The 25,733-nt window shown below is 47.9% G+C and overlaps 1 protein-coding gene across 1 annotated transcript in view; it reads right to left on the minus strand.

The window, feature by feature from the left end:
• Positions 1-7,595: 7,595 nt before the first annotated feature.
• LOC103179506 (syndecan-3) overlaps positions 7,596-25,733 on the minus strand; it is a 60,841-nt gene continuing 42,703 nt past the window's right edge. The window contains exons 2-5 of the mRNA XM_007894833.2: positions 13,089-13,197; positions 11,756-12,234; positions 8,913-9,183; positions 7,596-8,480 (exon numbers count right to left, since the gene is read on the minus strand). Of these exons, the coding sequence (XP_007893024.2) occupies positions 8,314-8,480; positions 8,913-9,183; positions 11,756-12,234; positions 13,089-13,197 (1,026 nt within the window). The 3' untranslated portion in view covers positions 7,596-8,313. The remainder of the gene's footprint in view (positions 8,481-8,912; positions 9,184-11,755; positions 12,235-13,088; positions 13,198-25,733) is intronic.

The following is a 25,733-nucleotide window of genomic DNA, read 5'->3' on the forward strand; positions in this document are numbered from 1 at the left end:
GCAGGGATCGTTGAGAAACATTCATAGAAATAGGTTAACCGTCCCGAGAGGCTGGCTGTGCGTTGGATGAGGTAATGCTCTCTCAGCAGTGTTGGCTGGTGAAAAGTCTGTCTGTCTGTCTGCCTATGTATTTATTTATTTATTTTAAATGCTACTTGTCACTTAGTGCCAGGCTTTCGAAATCGCACAAAGCTTAACGCAGGGAACTTAACCCTGACGTGGAACGTGGAATATGAAATGCGCTGATCGATGAGAATGAGAAATCGCCCACAAAAATCTGTCCTAAGAGCCTATCTTTCTGACCGTGCCTTCGGCCGCCTTTCCCCCCCCCCCACCCCCACTCCAAAGCCCCCCCACCACCACCCACTGTCCCATCCCCCTACCACTCAGGTGCCCAATCTGCTGTTTGACACTCTGTGTGACTTCCTCCTGATTTGAAAGACACTAGACAAACATAAAATCGCACAAAGCTTAACGTATTTCGAGAGGAGTCCTGTAGCTCAGTGGTTAGAGCACTCGCTTTGCATGTGAGAGACCTGAGTTCAATTCCAGGCAGAGGGCGAAACCTCGGGCAAGTTTCCTTACTCCACACAGAGCCTAATAATAATCCCTCCAAAACAAAACAATAATTGGTCATTTTCAATCTACGACTGTTTGTGGGACATTGCTGTGCGCAATTGGCTGCCGCGTTCGCCCACAATATACAGTGAATTCACTTTACAGTGTGTTCTGTGAAGCGCTTTGGGACGTCCTCCCGACGTGAAAAGCGCTATCTCAAATGCAAGGATTATTATTATTATTATAAAATGGTTCCCTCTGGTAAAACTAACGAATTTGCTACTCGCCTGTTGACGGTGCGTGGTAGACTTTCTGGTGATAAATAACGAATGCCTTTGTAAATAATAAATAGCGTTGCATTATAAATTTTGAATTCAATCATGCATATGAAATTGTTCCAGGGTTGTTTGAAAGCTCACGGGGCACGTTTGCCAAAAAGTGCTGTGCGTTGGAACGGATTTGCTGGGTGGCACGTGCTGAGCAGAACATATTGTCCTTTCATGACTATAATAAAATAATAATCCTTGCATTCGACATCGCTCCTTATCAGTTCGTCGAGACGTCTCAGAGCGCTTTCTCAGGGTATATTATCACGTGAATTGGCTGTATATTTTGTGGGCGAAACCCGGCAGCCAATTGGGCACAGCAGCGTCCCACAAACAGTCGTGGATTGAGTGGCCTTATTATTTTTTTAAGGTATTATTACTCATGGAAAATGATCCGACAATCGACTAACAACCGGTATGCTAATTCACCGCGAGGTAAATAGAGGCAGGCGGAGTAACCAGAGGCTTGCCTAAGGTTTCACCCCGCCAGGAATCGAACCCGAGTCCTCTTGCTTGCGAGGCGAGTGCTCTAACCGCCGCACTACGGGACTCTACTATTCCAAGATTGACTGTTGCCAAGTGTACAGCAGCGATCTTCAACTGCCCATTATCGTTAATTAATAATTATGAATTAATAATTAGCCTAAATTTAGAAGCTCACTTGAAGAAAGTAGCAAAATGTATAGTCAATTCACTTTACAGTGTATCCTGTGAAGCACTTTGAGACGCCTGATAAGGCGCTGTATCAAATGCAAGGATTATTAATACTATCAACCCAATTCCTAGCGTTGGGGATGATTCACAGAGGCTTTGCACCCAATAAGGAAGAATTTTCCCAACTGAGCTCAACTGACACACCGACAAAGAGAGATTAGTGGGTGAAGGGAGTTTGTACATGATACATTTCTCACACAGACTGGCACGCCCAAGTCTACTGGCTTTGGTAGCTTGCCTCACCCACCGTGTACGTAAGATAAGAAAGCAATTAAAAATTAAGCCTCTGCTCTCCGGGGGGGGGGTGGGGTGGTAGTGGTGATGGGTTAGGGGAATTATTGGAAGAAAGCTCCTAGTAATCATCCATTACTAAAAGAACCCTCGCCCCAGAGAATTGAGCGGAATATCACATTAAGAGTTACAACACAAACATGTGGTCACTGAACGACAATAACATTATCGAATTTCCCTACGATGAATTCACTAGATTCACCAGAGAAGGCCACCGTTCCACAGCAAAAGGTGTGGCGAGTGAGAGGACTTTTCAAGGACAAATAAAATTAGCCGGTCACTTCACAGACTGTTTGCTGGGACGTCGCTGTGTGCAAATTGGCTGCCGCGTTCGCCCAATGAAGGCACACGGCCACTCCACGTTACACTACATCCTGCGAAGAGCTTTGGGACGTCCTCCCAAATTTGAGAGGCGATGCACCCAATGTGAGGATTATTATTTTATTTGACCTTATCCAAGAAACATAGCTTTCCCGGGCAGAAGGAGGCCATTCAGTCTATATAATGTCACTACTGTTTGCTCGGATTAATCCCCCATATCTCCCCCTTCTCAAAATTAGTATAATTAATTGTGTTGTTATATTTGGGATAAGTGGGATATTTTAGGAAACTCCATCCTGGAGTCTGTCCCTCCCCTCTGCCCCCTCCCCCATTTCAAGGCTTGTCTCAAAACATACCTCTTTGACTGCTTCTTTACATCATGTTACATCAGGTGCAGCAGCAAGTTGTGGGTTCAAGCCCTACGTCAAGACATTTGAGCTCACAGTCCAGGCTGGTCATCCAGTGCAGTGCTGGGGGGAGGGGAGTAGGGTGGGGTCAGGGGGGAGGGATCTAGGGAGGGAGGGGTGGAGGGGTGTAAAGTGATGTTGTTAAAGTTGCTCTATCTTTCTCCCACACAATGTATTTTTAGTAACAAGCGAATTGACTAAGATTAAATGATCCATCTGTTACTATGCAAGAGTTGCGCAAAAAGCCTAGGAGTGAAATATTATTTGGGGTTAACTGGCTGAACGTACAGAATATTTGGCACAGGATTAATGAATGTTATTGTCCTCCTGACGACATGCGAAACACTAACAATGTGCAGCTAATTTACCAGAGCTTTTAACTGAAATAATCCCTTTTGCTACCGCGATTTATCATGACGTCGAGATATGTCTCAAAGCGCTGGGCACAGCTGTTAACTGAAGCGAGTGTTGCAGCCGGTGAGACACAGGTGAAGTTTCTCCCCCAGTTTCCAGGCCAATGATCCTTCACTTGGAATCGTCTCAAAGCGCTTCAACAGGATAAACTGTAAAGCGTAGTGACTGTGTATTTTGTAGGCAAACTGGTTAAGTGAGAAAACAAGAGAGAGTGGAGTGTCAGCCTACGCTGTATGAGCTCAACTCCTAATGAATGAGTTGGACTGATCTTCGAGGAAAGGAGTGATTGGAGGGGGTTTAAGAGATGGACAGAGAGTGAGTGTGAATGTGTTTGTGGGTGAGAGAGAGTGTGTGTGTGTGTGTGAGAGTGTACGTGTGAGTGTACATGTGAGTGTAGGTGTACTGATCAGTTCTGACTGCACAAGAGACACGAAAGAACACAGCGGCATCGGGAAAGCAACTTTAAAGAGGTTTCCAATTACTTTTATTTCGTAAATGAGCACAGCACAGGTAGAATTAAAAAAAAAACTATTTCAGTGCCAGATGCCTGACAACATTTTTTCTCTCTTTTGTTTTTTTAATTTTTCTCGTGTGGCCGTTTAACTTGGAATAAAACAGTTTACAAAGTGGAAAGACAGACACTACGCAGCTTAAAAGGACTAACAAGTCTACGAGAGAGTTATATACAAGACGACTGAAATACATTTCGATATATTTCCTATTAAAAATATTTACATGCTTCTTTTGAAGGTGGAATCATTTCGTGAACGAGATACACTTGTGCCAGTTTTTGGAAGCGGCATTTCAATTTCCCTTTCAACTCACATTGTCAGCTCGGAACCCTTATCAAACAAACACACGTTTATTCCCACACCCACCCCCCCCACAACCCCTCCCTCCCCGCCCCCGGCCAGCCACCGCCACTGACGCTAAGACATACATTAATGCCATTAAAATTTATTTTTTTTATTATTATTTATTTACAGAATAAATTTTTCCAGAGGTTAGGATTTATTAGACAAAAACGCGTGAATTTCCATTCGGTTTTTGTGTGTGTGTGTGTGTGTGTGCGTTGATGTCAGTAAGTGATAGTATGTTCCCCGACTATACCTCCTGCTTCAACTGTCCAATACTGTACAGTTTTTTTTTTGTCCAACTAGGCAACAATTGACTTTATAGTAAACTTCTGATAACTCGACCCTGCCTTAACTTGTCACTACAACTTAAGTCATCATGCTCCTGGCCACATTTATTGATGCATTTGTACATTTGCCTAACTCGCCACTGAGTCCTTTTCCCTTGGAGCGACGACTTATCAGGACTTTACCGTAATTAAGACTATTGAGTGCTGCTCCATCTACCCTGTAGAGCTCTTGGGAGAGGGGTGGGAGTGGTGAGTGGGTCATAAACGTATTGTAACAGCTCTCGCTTAAGCCACTGAGGTAGCTGTTAGAAACAGTGTAGTCTAAAGAACGACAGTGGATCTTGCTATTAACAGTCCACCCCCACCCATCTCTCTAACCTCTTGGCGACTCTATGCACAATTGAATTGCTAAGTGAGAAAGCGATAGGTAAATGTGTTTCTGTTGCGGGAAAAGCATCCCAAGGTGACTGTGTGTTCACCATCAATGGGATTCCTCCACAGCAGAGCTGGCAATCGTCCAACCTTCCTTACGGGGAAATGTGAGTTGGGTCTCTCTCTGGGAATTGGTTTTATGTGAAAAAAAGGCAATGAAAATGCATCCCCTTTTCAAGATAATCTACCCCGCCACACACACACACACACACACACAGTCCGCACTCACGCGCACACACACACACACACACATTCTGTTTTTGATTGTCTCAATTCACAGATCTCTGCTATCAAGGTCATTTTGTGCTTGTACAGAGGGAAGGAAGCAAGATGGATTTGGTCAGTTGGTCTATTGCCTTCCGCATACCTTGGTCCCAGGTTAAATGACCTCCCGGCTGTACAACTGAACGAGAACAAAACTTCACCAGCAATTGGAAGAAAGCAGTAAAATCCACCAACTCCACATTGATTGTTACAATGAGACCCCAATCACTTAAGCCACCAGGTCAACTGATCCTTTGGCGTCCAAAGGAGACGAGAGTTTTACCCGATGGGAGAAATTGGTAACAATTTCCTGTTTGAGGGATGCCCACGGCTGGAGGTGCCACCAGTTCCAAGCATCTGGGTGACTGATGGACTATCAACAATTTATTGCTTGCCGGCCAAAAATTCTAGCAATGCAAACTGTTCGGTCAATTTGAGATAGGAAATGAGAAAGGCCAAGTGAGTCCTTATCCTTCAACTTATCTGATTCCTCTCCCAAAACACCAGGTCATCTCATTTCCAAACCTCGGCCATTAGTTAGCTGATTGACTCAAAGTGACCTCTGTAATCCCTTCGCAGGTTGTCTCTGCTTCCGATCAGACCAGCCATAGAGTAAATGGGGGTGGGGGGAGGCAGGGATTTCTACCTGAAACTACCAAGGCAGCTGGCTCGGCTGTTCGAGCAGGAAAAAGACTCCGTAGTTGAGTTCTTTCCTTGCTGATAGATTACTATTAAGCTTTAAGCAGCTCAGAGACAAAATTGATGCACTTGTCAAAGCTAATGTATTTCAGCGTTCATTTATGCATGTACCCCCGCCCCAATTGGAACTCCATCCCCGAATCCCTCTGCCTCGCCTCTCCCTCACCTCCTTTCAAGACCTTCCACCCCCACTCTACCATATCCTCCAACCCTTTTGATTTCAACACCCAACTCGGGTGCAAACCCTTAACTGTCCAACTCCTTGGGACGTTCTTCCAACGTGAAAGGCGCTATATAAATACAATTTGTTGTTGTTGTTGTGCACAAATACAGGGCCAGACACCAAGTAACCAGTCTGATATTTTCTGAGGTTATTGTGCCATTCATTAGGAAAACTACAGAGCATATTGATTAGAGCAAATGCAGACACCAACTATTGTTGTTAAATCACTGCAGCACTGAAAAGCACTCAACCCAGGAGTTTGAGGCCAAATCGTAGGGTCTGTTGCTGAAATCAGTCAGTTCAGCAAAGACCTGGGAGGGAGTCTAGACCTTCACAGTGTCTATACAGTAGTCACTCACTGGATAAACTCGCTGAGACATCAGGTGATGGTGGGGGGGGAAAGTGAGTATCTCTCAATAAAAGCGGGGGGAAAAAAACCACACAAGCATAAAGTCATTGCGATGTGAATCCTTACCTGTCAAGGCCAGATCATAAAAACAGCTCTGCTGATCTCAACAAACACAGTGCATCACTCTCCAGCTCTGAAACCCATCATCCATTTACTGACCTTCCAATCGAGGAGAGAGCTGGGCTTCTGTCTAACTCGCTCATCTCAAATCTCTCTATACTTGTCCCAGCCAAATTGCCACCGCACACTCCTGTAGAGCACTCGCTTTGCAAGCGAGAGACCGGAGTTCAATTCCAGGCAGAGGGCGAAACCTTGGGCAAGTTTCCTTACTCCACACAGAGCCTAATAATAATCCCTCCAAAACCAAAAACAATAATAAATTGGTCATTTTCAATCTACGACTGTTTGTGGGACATTGCTGTGTGCAATTGGCTGCCGCGTTCGCCCACAAATATACAGTCAATTCACTTTACAGTGTGTTCTGTGAAGCCCTTTGGGACGTCCTCCGACGTGAAAAGCGCTATATCAAATGCAAGGATTATTATCATTATTATTATTATTATGCTCAGCTTCTCCTTACACACTGTGACGAGTAAAGGTGGATTTTCAAATGCTGTGGCTCTCATGTTGACAAATGGAGGGGGTTATTCACATATGGGGAGAAATTCTATCTGCATCTGAACTTAACTCGATTTTTAAGCCTCCAGAATTTGGCAAATTCTTCGATGTGGCCTTGATTTGGAACCTTTTCTGTTCTCTTTGTTCTCACCAAATTCTGTGAAATACTACTTGAAATTGAGTGAATCGAATATATAATAATCCTGCAGATTCCACCCCGCCCCCCACCCATTTTCCCCTAAAACCCCCGCCTTTCTTCCAAACTCTGGGGATAGATTGAGGGAAAGGGTCACAGATCCAGTGATTGAGTTTAGGAAAAACGTAGAATGTCACGCACTCTGCTGGTGAATATCCAAGTGGGAATGGGAGCAATTGGATTTATTCATTAGTTATTCCTAGAACTAATCCACCCGCAAAAAAAGATGGGAGCACTTGGGGTGTGGGGGGAGAAGGAGGTAGATTGAGTGGAGGTTTGGCAGGCGAATAAATGGTGAGGAGCCTCATTGTCGGATGCCCCTCTTGACCTCTGTTTGATGTTTGCACACGTTTAAGTAAACGATTTTGCGAGGAATTCTTCTTATTTATCGTCACTGTTAATATTCCAATTCAAAAAATCGCAGCTTCTACATGGAGTGAAGCAACCTGCGGTGAGACGTGCTTCAAAGCAGTGAACTTGGTAAATATTTAATGAAGGCTATTGGTGATATATATATATATATACTTTTAAAAAAAATTGCAGAATAGAGAGAGAGAGAGAAAGAGAACAAGAGAGGCAGAGACAGACGGAGGAGAGAGAGAGAGAGAGATAGAGAAGGAGGGAAATGGATGAACAAAATATTTCTGCTCAGAAATGAACAGTCACTTGGCAATGATGATCTAAAAAGGTTGCAGTGGGAAGGCTGCATTAGGAAAGTGTGTGACACACATACACACACACACACACACACACACACACACACACACACAAGTATTTCCATATCCCTTCTCTGGGGAGATCTCTGGGAACTCCTCTGTTGTTTTCACACTTTTCCCTGGATGACGGTTCAACGATTCAACTTGTTGCTTGTGTTCACACACACACACACACACACACACACACACAAACATGCGTCAGGTTAGAACAGAGGTTAACAAGTTTCCTTTGAAATGCAAACCGAGGGGGGGGTGGGAGAACTTCCCAGCTGGTAGGTCTATCTGCCTTCGCAATGCCCTGCCCGGTCCTCACTCATTCACTCACTCACACACTCACACTCACTCACTCACTCACTCACTCGAACATCTACACGAGACACTAAACCTACTGTAGTGCTGCTGTCTTCTAAAAAGCAAACAGTGTGGAAATCGTACAAGTTTCTAGCCATCGTGTGGAGCCATGGGGTGAAGGGTGGGGTGGGGGGGTATGTGGGGTGGGGTAAATTTGTAAATTTTTTTTTTGTTCATCATTTAAAAAGAAGTATCTGTTCACAGTTCGAGGCACTGGTGATTGTTTTTTTTTATGCATAGAACTCTTCCTGCTTGTCAGGTTTTTGGTACGCTATGCTCGCCTGCTTTGGCTCTTCGAGCGTGTAGCTTCCTTCGTCCTTTTTCTTCATTCGGTAGATGAGCAGCATGACCAGGAAGGCCGCAAACAGGGCCCCCACCACCCCGCCGACGATCACAGCTGTGGGGAGAGAAGGAAGGAAATATATTATTAATGATAATAATAATAGTAATAATGATAATAATCACCCCTGCATTTGATACGTACGGCGCCTTATCACGTTCTGGAGACGTCTCAAAGCGCGTCACGGAATGTAACTGAGAGCGGAGTGACTTGTGTATTTTGTGGCCGAAACGGGGCAGTCAGTTGCGCCCGGCTGTGGACTATCCGCAAAACATCGAACTTAAATCAGCGCTTATTTTAAACGTGGTTTCAACATCTCAAAGGCTCGTTAGGATGAGAAGGGGAGCCCCTCGCATGGTAGGGAGAAAGGAGGAGAAGACACAGTTAAATGGGTGGCTGTTTCCCCCCACCCCCCGGACGGTGATCCAAAGACTGAGAGGGAGCGTGCGAGGGGTGGAGGTGAGGTGAAATAAAAAGAGCGCAGGTTACCTATTAAAACCTCTTTCCTCTCCAGGATGTTCTTCTGAGGCAACTGTGCGGCTGACGACGAGATGTCGGTGTCTATGGTATTGTCTATCGCCCCCGGGAGGGAGTTCTTGCCAGCCACCTTGTCCGTGGGCTGGGACACGACAGCGATCACTTCGTTGCTCCCCTCCGAGTTGTCACTGAAGGCAAAATCTCCGCTCGGAGCCCCTCCCGCTGGAGCCTCCACCTCATTAGTGACCGTCGTGTCCGCAATCACGTCCCACGATTCCGTCTCCTGCGCCGAGGAGAGGAAGAGAGAGAGAGAGAGTTCACTGCCAGAAAGTGATACCATGGACATCTCCACAGCCCACCCCATGATACAACAATATTCACGATCTTTACGATCACCCCCCCCATCCTCGCCTGACTCCACTGGCTTCCCATCGCACAGAGGATACAGTTCAAGATCCTGGTCCTCACCTTCAAAGCCCTCCATGGCCTCGCTGCCCCTTATCTGTACGACCTCCTAACCCCCTACCAGTCTGCCCGCTCTCTCTGCTCAGCGGGCTCCGGCCTGCTTCACGCCCCCCCCCACCACCTCGCTCGCCCCACGATTGGCAGGCGGGCCTTCCGCCGCTCTGCCCCCACCCTCCAGAACTTCATCTCGCAATCCCTCCGCCTCGGCCCCCCTCCCTCGCCTCCTTCGAGACCCATCTCAAGAGCCTCCTCTTCGACCGTACTTTCAATCTCCCTGCTTCCACCCCCCCCCACCCCACCCCGCCCTCCAACCTTCCCGATCCTGACCCTCAGCCTCGGGGGTCCGAAACTCTGTCTGTCCAACACCTTGGGACGTCCTCCCGACGTGAAAGGCAATATGCACATGTAATTGTATTGTTGTTGTTACGCTTGATACAGCGTCTCTCACATCGGGAGGACGTCTTCACTGATTTACTGGAAAGACCGTGTACAAACACGGCAGTCGATTTGCGCACAGCGACAGCCTTGCAAACAACCGTAAGGAGAGTGAATTTTGAACAATTAGGATGGCATAATAGGATATGAAAAATCCCTACCAAAAGCCATGTCTGACACGGATACACACGTACGCACACAGGACACATCCAGGGCACACGTTAAAAAAAAGAAAAAAGAACAAATTGCATTTCCGTAGCGCCATTCACGTCGGGAGGATGTCCCAAAGAGCTGGAGAGTGGAGGGTTTGCATCCAGGCTGGTGCTTGGAATGAAGAAGGGGTGGAGGCGGGGGCTTGGGGAGGGGGAAGATGACTGAAGACTCACACCATGCACGTGCACACACACACACACAGGCCCAAACACACGTAAACACAGACACGCTCACTTATGGACATACGGCACATGCACACACAGGTGCACACACACACGTGCGCGCACACACACTCGCACGTAATCGTTTGTTCCTTCGCACTGAACAGGTTTGCAGACGGCAGTGAGAGGAACAGCCAAAGTGAGTCAGCTCGTAGCTTCTTGATGGGTGGAGGATGCGGTACTCAGCTCCATCTGGAGGAGTCAGAGTCAGAAGACCACAGACAGCGAGTTCACTCCAAGGGGAAGACAGATCGAGAGAGTGGGCAAGAAGCTTCCTTCACAGACAGAGCACATCTCGCAAAGTCTACAGTCACTCCAGCATTAATCGGAAGCTTAATATATTTTTACAGCAATGTGCCTTGGAGATCAGAGGCCGGGATAAAACCCAGTCGAAGCATTTTTTTTCCCCATCCCATCTGCTTCGAAGAAGATTAAAAAGGAGTGAGTGACGGAGGAAGAGCGAGCAGTGAATCTCGGGCGAGATGGAATATTAAATCCATCTTGTTGTGATAACAAGGCAGCGCTGAGTGGGTCGTTGAACTTTCATTTACACACGGCCCTCAAATCTGATCGTTTAAACGTCCTCTGCTCTTCAAATTTCAATAATTCACCGCCTGTAATCTGGGATTAGATGTGTTTTCACTTGCAGCAAAAAAAAAACCCCACAGAGATTCATATAAAAACGAGAAGATTAACAAGAAAAAGAAATGAAAGTGAATAGAAGAGTTCCTAGCGTTTCAGAACATGGGTAATTAAAACATCAACCTTTGCTTTTTCTTTGGGAAAGAAACCCCCCCCCCACCACCCTACAAAATTTAAATCCACTTCTGTGCCGGAGATGTTTCAAAATTCCCTTTGGGAATGTCGACGGTTATTGTGAAATTATCGATGTTTGGCGCAGCGCCTTTCAGTTCAGGAGGACGTCTCAAAACGCTCGACAGCTTTTGAACTGTAACTGCGTACTTTGCAGGCAAACGCGGCACATAGCAATGTCCCACAGAGGCCAACAATCCCCCCTGAATTTTATTTTAATCCGGCGGGGGGGTGGGGGGGGGGGGGGTGAATGTTGGCCAGGTCGCTGGGAGAGAGAAAAACTCCCTTCTCCTTCACGGGCTCCTTAACGCCAACCTGTAGGAGCACAGCTAACGGCTCATTTCTTTTTTCATCTCGAAGGACAGTACCTCCCACACACGCACACGCACACGCGCACTGCGGCCACGCAGTTCCTAACGTTCCCACATTCCTAACACTAGATGCAATTTTAAGCCTCTTTGAAACGCCAGTGGAGCGACGGGAATGGTGCAGTAGGTGTGATCCGGCACAGGAGGGCGCTTCACTGCTCGCGGTCCCTCCAGTAGTGTCGAGGACCTCACTCACGAAGCCCCTTGGGGGGCTTTACTCTGGGTGGTCCTCGTGCTGAGCTGGGCTGGGCTGGGCTTACCTGGCTGGTGCTTGGCGCTCTGGGGAGGGGAGGTGTTATTGTTGTTGTTGTTGTTTGGCGCTGGGTTGGGCGGGGCTTACCTGGGTGGTGCTGGGGACGACCAGGAGGCTTTTACTGCTGTTGCTGCTGATGCTAGTGGCGGTGGAGGTCTCCTCGGTCGCCGGGGTGGTCTGCGGAGCCGCCGTGGCGGAGGGTCTCGCCGTCCCTCTGGCGTCCGGCGGGCTGCGTTTGGTGGTGATCGCCGTCACCCCGGTCGTTACCGGCACCACGGAGGCAAAAAAGTCGTCGGTGCCGGCGTTGGTGGTCAGTTCCTGAGGCCCCCCCGTGGAGGCGGCCGGTGCTGTAGCCGGTCTTGTGGTGGTGATGAGCGCGGTGGCGAAGCCGGTGGGGGCCGATGTCCCTGGGATGGCCGTGCTCTGCTCCCCCTCCCTCTCCTTCGCTGCCCGGCTAAGGGCAAAGGTAAACGGCTGGGCCGAGTTATAGACCGAGACTGATGGCAAGGAGGTCACCATCCACCCAACGTCCGTGGTCGACCTCAATTCAGTCTCGCTGTCGGGGTCTGAAACATGGGCGGAGGGGGGGGATGGTGAGGGGGTGTGGGGGGGGGAAGAGAAAGAAACTCTGTGTTATTCCTGACCATCCATCGGGGCATTAGAATCATCGCACCTTGTTTCTCTCGCCCGCTCGCGAAAAAACCCCCAAAAAACAAAATGATCAATAAAAAATAACTGTAAAGAGACATGAACCGCCGAATTTTATTCTACGAGTAGCTCATGAGAAAGGAACTGTAATGATAATAATGAGCTTTGGCTCCTGCCAACCTGCACCGGGAAATTTCTGGCATGAGGTAAGGAGAGTGCGACCCTCCGGAGAGAATAGAGGGAAAGAGAGCGAGAGTGAGAGAGAGTGTTCCCGACCACGGGGAGACTTCCACGTGGAGGTGGCAGGTGAGGAACCCTCGGTCTGGTTTGAATACTCGGAAGGCAGAGAACCTCGGAGGGGGGTTGGGGGCGGGGGAGGTGGGGAGGGGAGGGGGGGAAGTTGTCCCATTGTGGGCTGGGGGATGGAGGTTGGGGGTGGTGGGGGTTTATGGCATTGTCCCTGGGGTTGAAACGCGTCTTGTGGAGAAGCCGCTTTCCCTCATCGCGAGGCCGAGGAGCTCGGGCCCAGCTGCTGACCATCAGCAGCCGTTGCTGAGATACGGAGCCTCTTGAAGCAGGGCTCGGCGACTTAATTTGCGAGGAGAGCCGGCGAGGACGGAACGAGAGCAGCACAGACTGGGGAGGGTGGTGGGGAGAGAGCTCGGACTTGAAAGGTTCTTTTCCCGGTGCCGCAAGAATAAGGGGAGGCGGTGGGGGGAGGCGGGGGGGGGCGCTCAGAAGCACGGTTAAAAACACAACGAAGAAGGCTCACATCCTGATCCCGAGCCGGAGTAGACGGTTTCATCGTCGTCATCCAACCCCGAGCCCTCCTGATCCTCGAAGGTCGTAATGTCCCGCGTCTGTCGGGACACGCGGTAACCCTGGGGAGACAAAACGAGCAGCGACACCCAATTACCATTGCTACAGCGCCTTTCACCCCGTGAGTGAGAAAAACACAGTGAAGCCCACCCCTCACTCCCCAGCTCCCCCCATCGAATCACTGTTATAAGAAGAGGAGCCGGGATAGGGTTTCATAGAAGTTGCCCGTCCTCAGCTGGAATCTGTTCAAGTATTTGAGGAAAAATCCACCCACACGTCCAGGCAGACGAGATGAGTGCGTTTCATCTCATCGGCTGTTTTCCTTTTTAGGGAAGATATTCGAGGATGGCCCCCGGTCGCCTCTGAGTACACAGTCGCTGCGCTGTCCGCAGTAACAATCATAATCATAATAATCCGTGTATTCGAGAGAGCCGCCTTATCGCGTCGTTGAAACGTTTCGAAGCGCTTCCTCACACAGCATATTGACTGTGTATTTTGTGGGCGAAAAGGCAGCAGTCAATTGAGGGGTCAGGAAACTTGCCTAAGGTTTCGTCCCGTCCCAGGATTGAACCCGGGTCCTTTTCGCTTGCGAGGCTCCGCAACTACAGGACTCCAATCCTGTTTAAGCGCTTTGAGGCGTCTTCCCTGGCGCGAAAGACGCTGCGTCAAACGCGAGAGGTGGACTGTGTCACCGGCCGCTTGGCAACGAGGACCGAGAGACGGAGAGAGAGAGCGAGCGAGCTCGGGTCACGAATGATTTCAGGGCGGCATCTCCAAGCGCCTCCCGGGGCAAGTGTAGTGACCGCGCAGTGTGTTTTGTAGTCGAACGCCTAAACCGTTCTCGAGTGGCTTGTCACTTTACCGGGCTCGATCCACATTCCCCCCCCACCCCACTCTATAAATAACAAAATGGCTAACACTGCTGATCTCTCACATCTACTAGTCCCCCCACTCACCCATAATGACACTCCATTCCCTCACCCCCCCCCCACACCCCAACGGCAAGTGGCAAAATCGATGTCAGGATCCGTCTCTCTGACCTTGTGAATTTCTCAGTAATAAGGACCAGCTGCAGTGGAACCTCAGGGCCCTTTTCTTTTTAAACTGTTCCAGGAACGCCTCCCACTCTCCGATTGCATCCAGATGGACCGACCGCAGGCTTGATTTGCAGATTCATTGGGGCCCGAATCTCTCGCAAGCGGATTCTGGTTACAGGATCCCGCAGACCCCGGTCTCCCCCAGCAGGGGGGGAGGAGTGGGGGGGAAGGCTCCCCCGCTCTCCTACCGAAGAGAACGTGCGTAACAGACTCTACCCTCAAACTCGCAGTGAGCAGGAACCCGGTTGTTAGTCGATTGGCGGATCGCTTGCCGGGGGAATGATCCCTCCAAAAATAATTTGGTCGCTCGATCCACGACTGTTTGTGGGACACTGCTGAGCGTAAATGGCCGCCGTGTTTCACCCGCAGACGCACACACAGTACAGTCAATCCACTTCACAACGTATTCTGTGAAGCGCTTTAAGATGCCTCGACGGCGTGACAAGGCACTGTTATCAACGGAAGGAGTACGAATCACTACCGACAGACAGACCCTGGCGTTGACTAAGATATGGACGTAGGAGGCCATTCCAATTCATCAGACGGGCGTGGATTTTTAAAAAAAATATCCTTTTCCCACTCACACGTATAATATGATTTGGTGGGTTCAAATCCCGGCTCGACGTGGGGCTTGAATGCACATTATTCCAACTCCGAGGCGCGAGAGAGAGAGAGAGAAAGCTCTTCCGACTGAGCCAGGCTGTGAAGCTCTGATCGCTTGTCTGCGCAGCTGGCAGGCAAGTCTGCATGTTCAGACTCAAGCACATCGCTAACCTTGGCTGTCGGGATCTATCAGCCTCGCCTGATGGTCGAGTGCAACTCATGGCAATGCTCCAAACTGCCTCCGTGGCCAGGGCCTGAAACCTCACCTTGACAGCTGCTAATTTTATCACCGTTCCACAAAAATGGGTCAACTTAATATAATATTATAATAATAATAATAATAATCCTTGCATTTGATATAGCGCTTTTCACGTCGGGAGGACGTCCCAAAGCGCTTCACAGAACACACTGTAAAGTGAATTGACTGTATATTTGTGGGCGAACGCGGCGGCCAATTGCGCACAGCAATGTCCCACAAACAGTCGTAGATTGAAAATGACCAATTTATTAATTGTTTTGGGTTTTGGAGGGATTATTATTAGGCTCTGTGTGGAGTAAGGAAACTTGCCCAAGGTTTCGCCCTCTGCAAAGCGAGTGCTCTAACCACTGAGCTACAGGACCCCCCCTCCCCCCCCCCACTCCCCCCCAACGACCCTCGCCCAAAGGTTTATCTCCTGCTTAGCCACAGGCCAAGAGAACGCCAACTTGTCAAGAGCGCTACCAGTCACGTGGCACTGTTTGAGTCACCTTGGGCCTCAAATTCCAGCCAGCCTTAGCCCTCGTGCGAGTTTGTCTTAAACGTAAGATTGTGGACAATTCTGAAATCCAGCTTCCGACAGGGAGGAAACTGGGACTCAAGACACCCGGTCTCGCAATGTGTTGCTGTTTTCACGGCGTAAAGCGTATCCCTAAACCTCGACCCGTTAATATAAAATAATAATAGATAACAATCCTTTGATTTTGATGTAGAGCCTGATCAGATCTTCGAGACTTCTCAAAACGCTTGACAGAATACGATCTAATGTAAAGTGGATCGACTGTACATTTTGTGGGCGAAACACGCAGCCCATAAAATAAATCACAGGAACGTACAGACTGTTTTTAGGGTAATACTTGAACAAAGAGAAAGACAGCAATAAACGGGGTGTATACATCTCGGAGTGGGGCCATCCCGACGAGTTAATTCAAAGCAGTCGTGTTTGGCCCGAGCCTTCACACAGCACATGAGGGAATAACATACTTAGTGTTTGCTGAGTGATATACAGGAAGAATTACCAACACCAGTCGACCGAGACCTAACCCACAGCCAGATGCATCTGCTCATGAACGTATAAAGCCTGCAAACGATCAGGAACTCTCTCTCTCTTTCGCAAATCATGAAGGCTCTTTGAACTGAGAACACAGTAACAGAACAGACACAGTCTCACTGCGGTGGAGATTGGATGAACTGCATCTCTAACTGCAGCAGAAGTTGAATGGCCAATCTTACAGGGGGGGAGGGGGAGTTCTAACAACATAATAATAATCCTTGCATCTTATATAGCGCCTAATCACGTCGTTGAGCTGTCTGCAAGCGCTTCACGGAGTATATCGTAAAGTGGATTGACTGTATATTTTGTGGGCGAGACGAGACAGCCATTTGCGCACAGCAGCATCCCAGTTGTGGATTGAAGTGACCAAATTATTTTTATTATTAATCATTGGGGTCAGGAAACCCGGAGAAGCTCCCAGCTCTTTACTGAGTTGAGGCGCTCAGACGATCTTTAAGGTCCATCCGAACCGGGCAGTCAAAAGCTCGGTTCAATATCTAACAACGCAATGCTCCCCTCTTCCTCTCTCCCCCCCCCCCCACCTCATCTCCCCCCCCAATTCCCCCACCCCACACCCACCGGAAGGAAAGCCTGGAGTACGAGTTTACAAATGAACCCACGCTGGAAGAATATGTAGGTTTACAACGCTGTGCTCTTAAAATATTAGTGGGTGGGGGGGGGGGGGGAGGGGTTGGTTACGGAGCTGTTTGTTCACCCACAAAGAGGTCCCCACTCAAGCCATCGGCAAACCCGTCCTCCCAGGAATACTGTGTGACACGGCAATCAGTTCCACGTGCAGGCTGGCGCCATCCCTACATTTATTTTTCAAGGGAACGTCCTCTATCAATCACCCAGGGCCACGGGGGGTCTGCAGCAGTTTATTTCTTTAACCTGGAAGTCATTGCTTGTGATGTTGCCCTTGACCTGGAGTTATTAAGGCATGGCGTTGGCTGGCGCAGCAAAATTTATGCCTGTTAATCTGTGATGTGCTGCGTCCGGCTCATCAGAGGGTCAGAGGTTTGGGGTACAGGACAAGATTCCCGTAGGGGAGGGGTTGGGTTTCCGGGCTGGGTGAAACCTTAAGCAAGTTTTCCAACTCCACACACACGCCTGTTTACCTGGCAGTAAGTAGGAACCTACATTGGCGGATCACCTTCCAGGGGTAATAACCCCTCTTAAATAAATGCGGTCACTCAATCCACGACTGTTTGTGGGACAATTGGCTGCCGTGTTTCGCCCACAAAATACACAGTCAATCCACGTTACAGTATATTCTGCGAAGCGCTTTGAGTCGCCTGAATGACGTGATGAGGCACTGAATCAAATGCAAGGATTATTATTATTACGCACTGGGTACCACGGACACGTATCGCCCACAAAGCACGCAGTAAAATCCTGTGAAGCTCTTCCGAGACGTCTCAACGACGTGATGAGGCGCGATATCAAAAGCACCGGTTCTTCTTATATTATTACAACAGTCTCAAAGCTGAGTAGTAAAATTCTACGTTCCAATTGCTTCTGCTTTTAGCTTTCCATTACCTTTTGGACATTTCTTCTGCACCCCATTCCTTCCCCACTCCTCCCCCCCACCCAGCATATGGTACACATCACACACATGACCCGGGCGGTCATTTGTCAAATAAATAAACCAATTTGTGGCCTCAGGAAGTAAGGGGTCATAGGTTGCTCTCTTCCCAGTGCTCCTGGTTCTCAGGAAATCCACATACACGCGCGCACAGAGATCCTGTGTCCTCGATGGCTTGGTTGAGGTCATAGCTATTGAAGTCCTCGCCCACCCACCCCCCCACACTTTGCTGGATATGGGTAAGAAGTGCGGATAAAGATCTTCTGCCTCCGTACCATTCGTTCATTCGTTCATTCACTAAGTTGGCTGCCCACAGCTTATACAGTCAATCCATTTTACTACAATTTGTTCTGTGAAGCGCTTTGAGATGTCTCAATGATGCGACTGTATCAACTGCAAGGATTATTATTATTATTATTATTCACTCAACTTCTCCCTGTACCTGCCACATCGAGTCGAGATCAAACTAAAGGTAAAACGGGAAGTCCCTGGATGATCAGGGAGGGGACTATTCTTTTGGGTGGGAAACTGCCTCAACGGAAATCAGGTCTGCTCCTTGGTCCTGGGCACATTCACATGAGGCCACACATGTGTGTGTGTGTGTGTGTGTGTGTATATATATATAGATATCTTTGTCACACCAGATGTCCGATAGTCATTGACTCATTTCCCGTCCGCAGCCTGTGCATTGATCAGAAGCTACCAGTAGATTGTTAAACAAACTCCCCACCCTGGACATTCAACAGGTTCACGCCAAAAGTCCTGCGTAAACTTAAAATACAGACTCTTCTGCCTCCTACCCTCCCCATCCTTCCTGATCCCAAACACGATCTTGGGTGCGGATCCCTGACTGTCCAGCGCCTTGGAACGTCCTCCTGACATGAAACACTATACAAATGTCATTTACTGTCGTTCGTGTTCTCGTTGTTGGTCTGAATCCATTCCCAGGCGCTCTGCCCTGGCCATTTCTTCCCGCTGTGGCGGCTCACTAACCCACCAACGCAAGCAAACTAACCCAACTGCCGAAATAAAACTGTAAACGAAAGACGTGCCAATACTCCCCTCCTCCCCAGCACATTAAACGAGAGGGGAAAGCAATCAGACAGAGTGGGAAATGATGTCAGAGAAACAACTCAACAGTAAATCAGCCAAGTCAAAACAGAGGATATAAACCATCAGTTTAGACACAACGGAGTACTAACTTGCGGTACTCTCTGGCAATCTCAGACCGCCCCCCTCAATGGCACGTTCAAATTCTACCCATCTAACCTCTCTAGAACTCCCTCCCTCTTGGCCCCTTACCCTCCACTCATCTCTTTCTAGACAAAGAAAAAACAATAATAATTTGGTCACTTCAACCCACGCCTACTTGTGGGACGCCGCTGTGCGCAATTGGCGATCGCGTTTCGTCCATAAAATATACACTCAATTCGTTTTACAGTGTATTCTGTGAAGCACTTTGAGACGTCTGGAAGACGTGATAAGGCGCGATATCAAATGCAAGGATTGTTATTGTTGTCTGCGAGTCTTGTCTGAAAAACCTACCTCTGACAAGGCAGCTCCATCTCACGCCCCCCACTCCCCCCACACTCAGCACTGAATTGCAGTGTCAGCCCAGACTCTAAACATCTCCGAGCTTTTTTTTGTGTGAGGAAACTCTTAAGAGCCCAGACCATAACACAGCAATGAGTCAGTGACTCGAGGAGAGGAAAAGGGAAGAAACTTGGCAAAGAAAAGTAAGTCGCGTGGCTATTATATTCCAGCGTCAATAAAACAATTTGCATTTTGCCAGTAATGAAGTGCTGAGCATGTAATTTATGTAATTAGGGCTAATTATTTAGTTAGAGAAACAAATTTCTCATTGTGGCCTCGTTACCAGGCGATTGAATTACAGGAGCCAAGCAAAATAGCAATTTGACTTAGATCCGCTCTCTCACTCCCCTACCAGCTTGATGAGTATTTTCCCTCGTTGTGGAGTTTGAGCAAAGGAATCAACCGCTAATTCGTAATCGCAGTCACTGCTGAAGGGAACAACGTGATAAATTGAGTTTGTTTTAAAGGGGTTAGGAAGATAATGTTTATAAATCTGGATGACTCACTGTGGTACTTTAAGGGCTGTGTGCTTGGAAACTGCCCATCCTCCAAAGGTTGTGGGTTCCAACTCCCACTCTGGGTCTTTGGACTCACACAGTCCAGGCTGATGCTCCAGTGGGAGTTTTACGAGAGTTGTGTTAAGAGAGGTGTCATCCCCTCGGATGAAACTTTAAACCGAGGTCCCATCTGTATCTGTTCAGGGGGACATTAAAGAACCTTGACGCTACTCCAAAAGGTAAGTGAGTTTCTCTCTCCTGGTGTCCTGGCAAACAATTCCCCCCCCAAATAAAAATTGGTCACTCACTTCATTGGCTGTTTGTGGGGACGCTGCTGCATTCAAATTGACTGCTATGTTTGCTTCCAACACACACAGTTACTACACTTTACAGTATATCCTGTGAAGCACTTTGAGACGTCCTCCTGACATGAAAGGTGGTGCATCAAATGTAAAGATTATAATTATCATCATTGTTAATTATGGTGATGTTATTACAGTTTAAATCGCTCTAAAGAGGTTGTTTCTAAGTAGTTTTTCAGTGATGGTTCAGCCAGACCAACAAGACCAATAAGTCACATTACATATGAATAGATGTTATTTTCTTAGTATCTTTGAACTTCCTAAAATAGCTGCTTTTTGCAGGAGGTGGACCTTTTCTTAACCAGGTATTTTGTCAAGCCATTTCTGAATTTGCTGGGCAAAAGAAGACCCAGATCCATCCAGTTCTCCTTCCACCATCCCTGGCAGTCGCTTGACATGTTGTGTTCCAAACTACATTTTATTTTCAAACAGAACTCTTATCTAATTTGTTCTTGAAGCAAACAACCCTTTCTGCTTCCACCGTCTGTCTCCCTAGGGGTCCCGTTCCACACATTTACGACTCGCTCACTGAAGTAGTGTTTCCATAGATTTGTTCTGAATTTACTGCCCTTTCAGTCATTAAATGTTAACGCAGTCAGTCTTGCATCCGAATCCAACTCTCTCTCCCGGGAGTTACATTGATCGGGCGGTTCTCGCTCTGACACTTGCAAAAAAAAACAGACTCACAAAGGCCGTCTGTCGGAAGCCATCACAGTGAGTGCGACGGGTCGGAGGTTAGAGGTTGGATTTCCTGCTTGACCTGGCATAAACCTCAAAACAAGAGATGGCAAGAGGGCAATTCATCTAACTTGGTTTCCTGTTAGAAATCGGGATAAAGAGTTGAGTAACTCATTACAGGAGTCAGATGAATGTGTTTGTGTGGAGTGGGTGGGGGGGGGGGTGGGTGGAGGGTGAGTGGGGAGCAAGTCTCTACAATCAATTGGAACGCATCTCATTGACCCTCTTGCTATTTGGCTGCTTTACCCAACTCTGCCCCCTCTGAAAATCGGCAAAACGTCCTATTTCGGAGGTGCCGTCCTTCGGATGTGCCGGTAATAAACCGAGCGCTCGCCCGTGTGGATGTTTAAGATCCAGGCGCGTGAAACCGGTTTCCGACGGAACGTTTAGAATTTGTCTACAATCCTGTGTCGGGTCTCAACAATTTCAGACGCTTAAAAAAAAAAAAAAAAACGGCCTTGCAGGCTAAGACCGGGTGGAATTTGGGTGCGTCTGGGACAGGGTGGGCTAGTGACCTCTCCTCTCAATCCTCAAATACACAGACACACACACACACGAGCGCGCCCGCCCTATCCGCTTCTTAAGAATTCCTCTGTGAAGATATTAAAATATTCACAGCGTTAATTGGAAGGCGTTTACTACAGTAAGAGCTCGTTATCGGCCGTCTGCCTCCTTCCTCAACCAAACCCCCAATTGAAATCCCACAGCCTTCCTTTCACAGTCTGTGGGGTCCACTCTACTCGAGGGTTAAATATAGCCTTTTCTCGGCGCCCTTTGTGAATGGGATTTCCTATTTCGACGACTCAGCAAAAAGAGATACTCTCTGAAGCTATCAGCGTACGAAGAATTCCCGCCTCGCATTAAAAAANTAATTTCGGGGGCAATGATCAATGATGAATAGGAACAATGCGCCGTTAATTAAACCGAGAGCTTCCTCGTGTGGACGTTAAGCATCAGAGGGTGACAGGAATGCTTCTGATACGCAATAATCCCTGTGTTTGATACATCGCCTTGTCACGTTGTCGAGACAAGCTCAAAGCTCTTCACAGAATTTACGGTAGGGTGCAGCAGTGTTAAAACGAGGTCCTGTCTGCCTGTTCGGATGAAATTTAAAATGCGGATTCAGATGCGGTACTCCTCGAAAAGAGAAGGGAGTTTCACTCTCTCCTGGTGTCCTGGCCGACAATCCCTCCCCCCACCTCAAAAAAACATCAAGGCACTGTTTGCAGGAAGTTGCTGTGCTTACGAGACACTGTACTTTACAGAATAACCCTCGAGGTGCTTTGAGATATCCTCCTGATGTGAAAGGAGCTGTTGGGAGGATGTCCCGTGGATTTGGATTATGATTATTTGCAAAAAAAAAGACTTTCAAAAATTTGAATTTGGAAGGATTTAGGTGATGAGATCGAGGCCCAGAAGGGGACACTCTCCGGCTGCCATTCAATGGATGTGCATTGCCATCATCACTGGAGACTACTACAACAACAACTTGCATTTATACAGCACCTTCGGCTTCGACTCGCTCCCCACAACAGCCAAGAACTCTGGCATAAGGTCTCACCTCGGGCTTCGCAGAGTTCCACCGAGAGTGGAGCCGGGGCGAGACAAGTTACTCTCTCCCTCTGATGTCTGATCTGATTTTACTTTTAATTGACGGAATTTTCCATTTGTTTTGGGGCGCAATTTATTTATAACGGATAACAACGCACAGCGATGCCCTGGGGTGGCCTATTAATCTAAGGCAGGCTAATAATAAATCGAACTTTGTTTGAAACAGTCTTTGGACGGCTGATTCAGTACTTATGAACAGGAGAACTTAAGTCACTGTAAGATTTTGTTTTTAGAGCCAGGTGTCTAATACACGTAGAAACTTGTAACCGTGCTTAAGAATATCCAAACCTGACCAGAAAGTTCCACGTATGTGGGCACATGGAAATTTCCCTGCGTGTAGGATGGAATGCGCACTCTCTCCCTGGAGTGACGCGCTCTGCTTACCTGATTCTGGGGCATTATTATTAGGGTGCAGGTTGGCAAGAGCCAAGGCTTTGGGGAATCCCAGGGTGTGCGTTGGGGGTAACTGCTGGAGTTTAACCGGCTAAAGCCACAGAGCTTGCCATTGAGAGCACCTTCTGGCAGGGCTTTCCCCGAGTGAACAAATCCCCCATCTTTTCGTGGTCAAAACTGGGTTCAAATAAAAGAAAAATAGAATTCTCTTCTTTATGGCTTTCCAATCGGGAGAGAGCAGCCCGAGGCTACAAGAGAAACGAAAACCCACGTCTAGACACAGGCTGCATCTGTCACAGGCTCGTTCCCTCAATCCCTTCGTCTTACCTCCCTCCTTCCCAATTTCAGATCACGCCCCAAGACCTTCCTCTTCAACCGTGCCTGGGGTCACCTCACACCCCTCCCACCAGTTCAGCGTCAGGCTCCACCCCTGTTAATCACTCCGAGACGCGCTATATAAATGCAAGTTGTTGTTGCAGGTAGTTAGTTTCAACACAATGCAGCAGAATGAGGGAACACCTTGGAACAGCAAGAATAGCTCAGTCTCTGTCCATTTCGTCGAAGCCCAGCAGGAACAACCACTCGTACCTTTGGATTTTGCAGCAAAAGGGACCGTCGGGACATGGAAATATTAACAGTATATTTTGTCGGAGAGAGGGGGATAAAAAGCAACACAATGTTCGGAAGCGCTGGTTGAAGCCTGATCCAAAATTCTATCTCATTGATCTCTCTTCTCTCCCGCTATATCGTTGAATAACCCATCCTCCACTTGCCCAAAACAATGTTCTTTTTGTGCAATAAGCAGGAGCCCGAAGGTTAAATATTATTTTCAGCCGTATCCTCTGGTTCGATTGTCAGAGCTGTCCAATTGTTAGCTCATTCTCTTCTGTACTGTATTCACTAAAGTGTATCCTGCTTTTGTTGGCTACTATAGGCTGCTTTTTTTAAAACAATAAAACTATGCAAGGTTGCAAAGGTTGACAATGAGTTCCGATCATTTATCATTCACGTCATGTTGTGGGACATATTTCGGCCTTTGATATTGCAGATTCCGATAACAGGAGACATACTTTGAGGAGTTTTGCATTTGCATTTCTCTTGCATTTTTTGGATAGAGCCCTTTATCACGTCATAGAGACATCTCAAAGCACTTCCCAGGACCTACTGTGTATTTTGGCAGCCAGTTGTGCACAGCAGTGTCCCACAAACAACCATGCAGTGAGTGACCAATTTTGTTTTGGGGGAATTGTTGGTCAGGACCCTGGGAAAGAGAAATAGTGACATGGGATCTTCAACATCCACCTGAACAGCCAGACCTCGGTTTAACGTCTCATCCGAAGGACAGAGGTTATAAGCACTATGTTAAATGCAAGGGTTAATACTTTTTATTATTACAAATCAATCAATCCGGATGTGGTTCCAGAGCACTGTAGATACTCTGAGCAAATATGAGGCAATAAATCTGCTCTGGAGGACAGGGATGGATGCTCATCGATGCCTGGGATATTCTGAACTGCTCATAAATTAATAGCTAGGTTCAAACTGCACGTTTCGATTAATATTCTGCAATTGATCGCCCAGTGAGATACACTGTGTACGGTAACATGTTAACAAGCCTCGGTTTCCACACTGAGTCACAGTTGACCTTCAGTGAGGTACTGGGAGCTAGCAAAATGCATCCTTAATGTTCCAAGTGGTAATTAAACAATGAGCAAGAGACGAGCGAACATATTGGGGAACCAGATTCAGAGCAAGCGGATTTCACAGAGCCCAGAAAAAACACGCGCAACCTTAACTCGCCAAACGGCAGCTTCACAGAGACACAGTTGACTAGAGCCAGCTCTGACCACGCTGAATCTGTGCCTTACACTGCAGGCCACACGTACAATGTTGTGAAGTAACACTAATAGCCTGTTGGGAATCCCGTAGTGTATTGGAGAGCACTCGCCTCGCAGCGAGAGGACTTGGGTTCAATTCCCAGGTGGAGCAAAACATTAGGCAAGCTTCTTTACTCCACACTGCTCCATCCACCTAGCAGTAAGTAGGAACCCAGTTGTTAGTCGATTAGAGGATGGCTTTCCGGGGGTAATAATCCCTCGAAATAAAATCGGTCACTCAATCCATGACTGTTTATGGGACATTGCTGTGCGCAATCAGCTGTCGCATTTCGCCCACAAAATACAGTCAATCTACATTACAATATATCGTGTGAAGCGCTTTGAGACATATCCACAACGTGACAAGGCGCTATATCAACTGTAAGGATTATTATTAGGAGACCCACTGTGCGGCTTTTTGCAGCGTTAGCAAATACCCAGCCTTTTTTTTTCCCCTAAAGAAAAAAAGGTGCTCAATCACTCAGTGTAAGCGGACAGTCAAACTGATCGATTCCATCAATGCAGAGGGGTCAACCCTCCATCGCTCCTCGGAAACAGCTGAACAAGGAGAACCATCGCCTCAGGGGAGTATTTCAGGAACAGAACGCTTGATAAACAATCACCTCCTAAGGAATACAGCAAGCCTCACGTAAGTTGTGTCGGCTGTGGGACCATCCATTTAATATGATTCATGCAACGTGCGAGTTATGTCAAACTTGCGTAGAATATAGACTCTTGAACGGGACTTGGGCGGATGTACGACTCGGGTGATTTTACAGTTCATACAGATCAGACCTGCGCGAGTTTTACTGTCCTTCCCTCCAACTCCCAACCGCAGTTATCTGTGTCGTTGGTTTCAGCGTGTTTGTCTGGGAAGCTGCTCTGTGTGAGGGGCGCTGCTGTTGTTGTGCACGTAAAAATAAAAAGATTTC

The sequence above is a fragment of the Callorhinchus milii genome, unplaced genomic scaffold (genome assembly GCF_018977255.1).
Source record: "Callorhinchus milii isolate IMCB2004 unplaced genomic scaffold, IMCB_Cmil_1.0 Scaffold10, whole genome shotgun sequence".
NCBI classification, from domain to species: Eukaryota; Metazoa; Chordata; class Chondrichthyes; order Chimaeriformes; family Callorhinchidae; genus Callorhinchus; species Callorhinchus milii.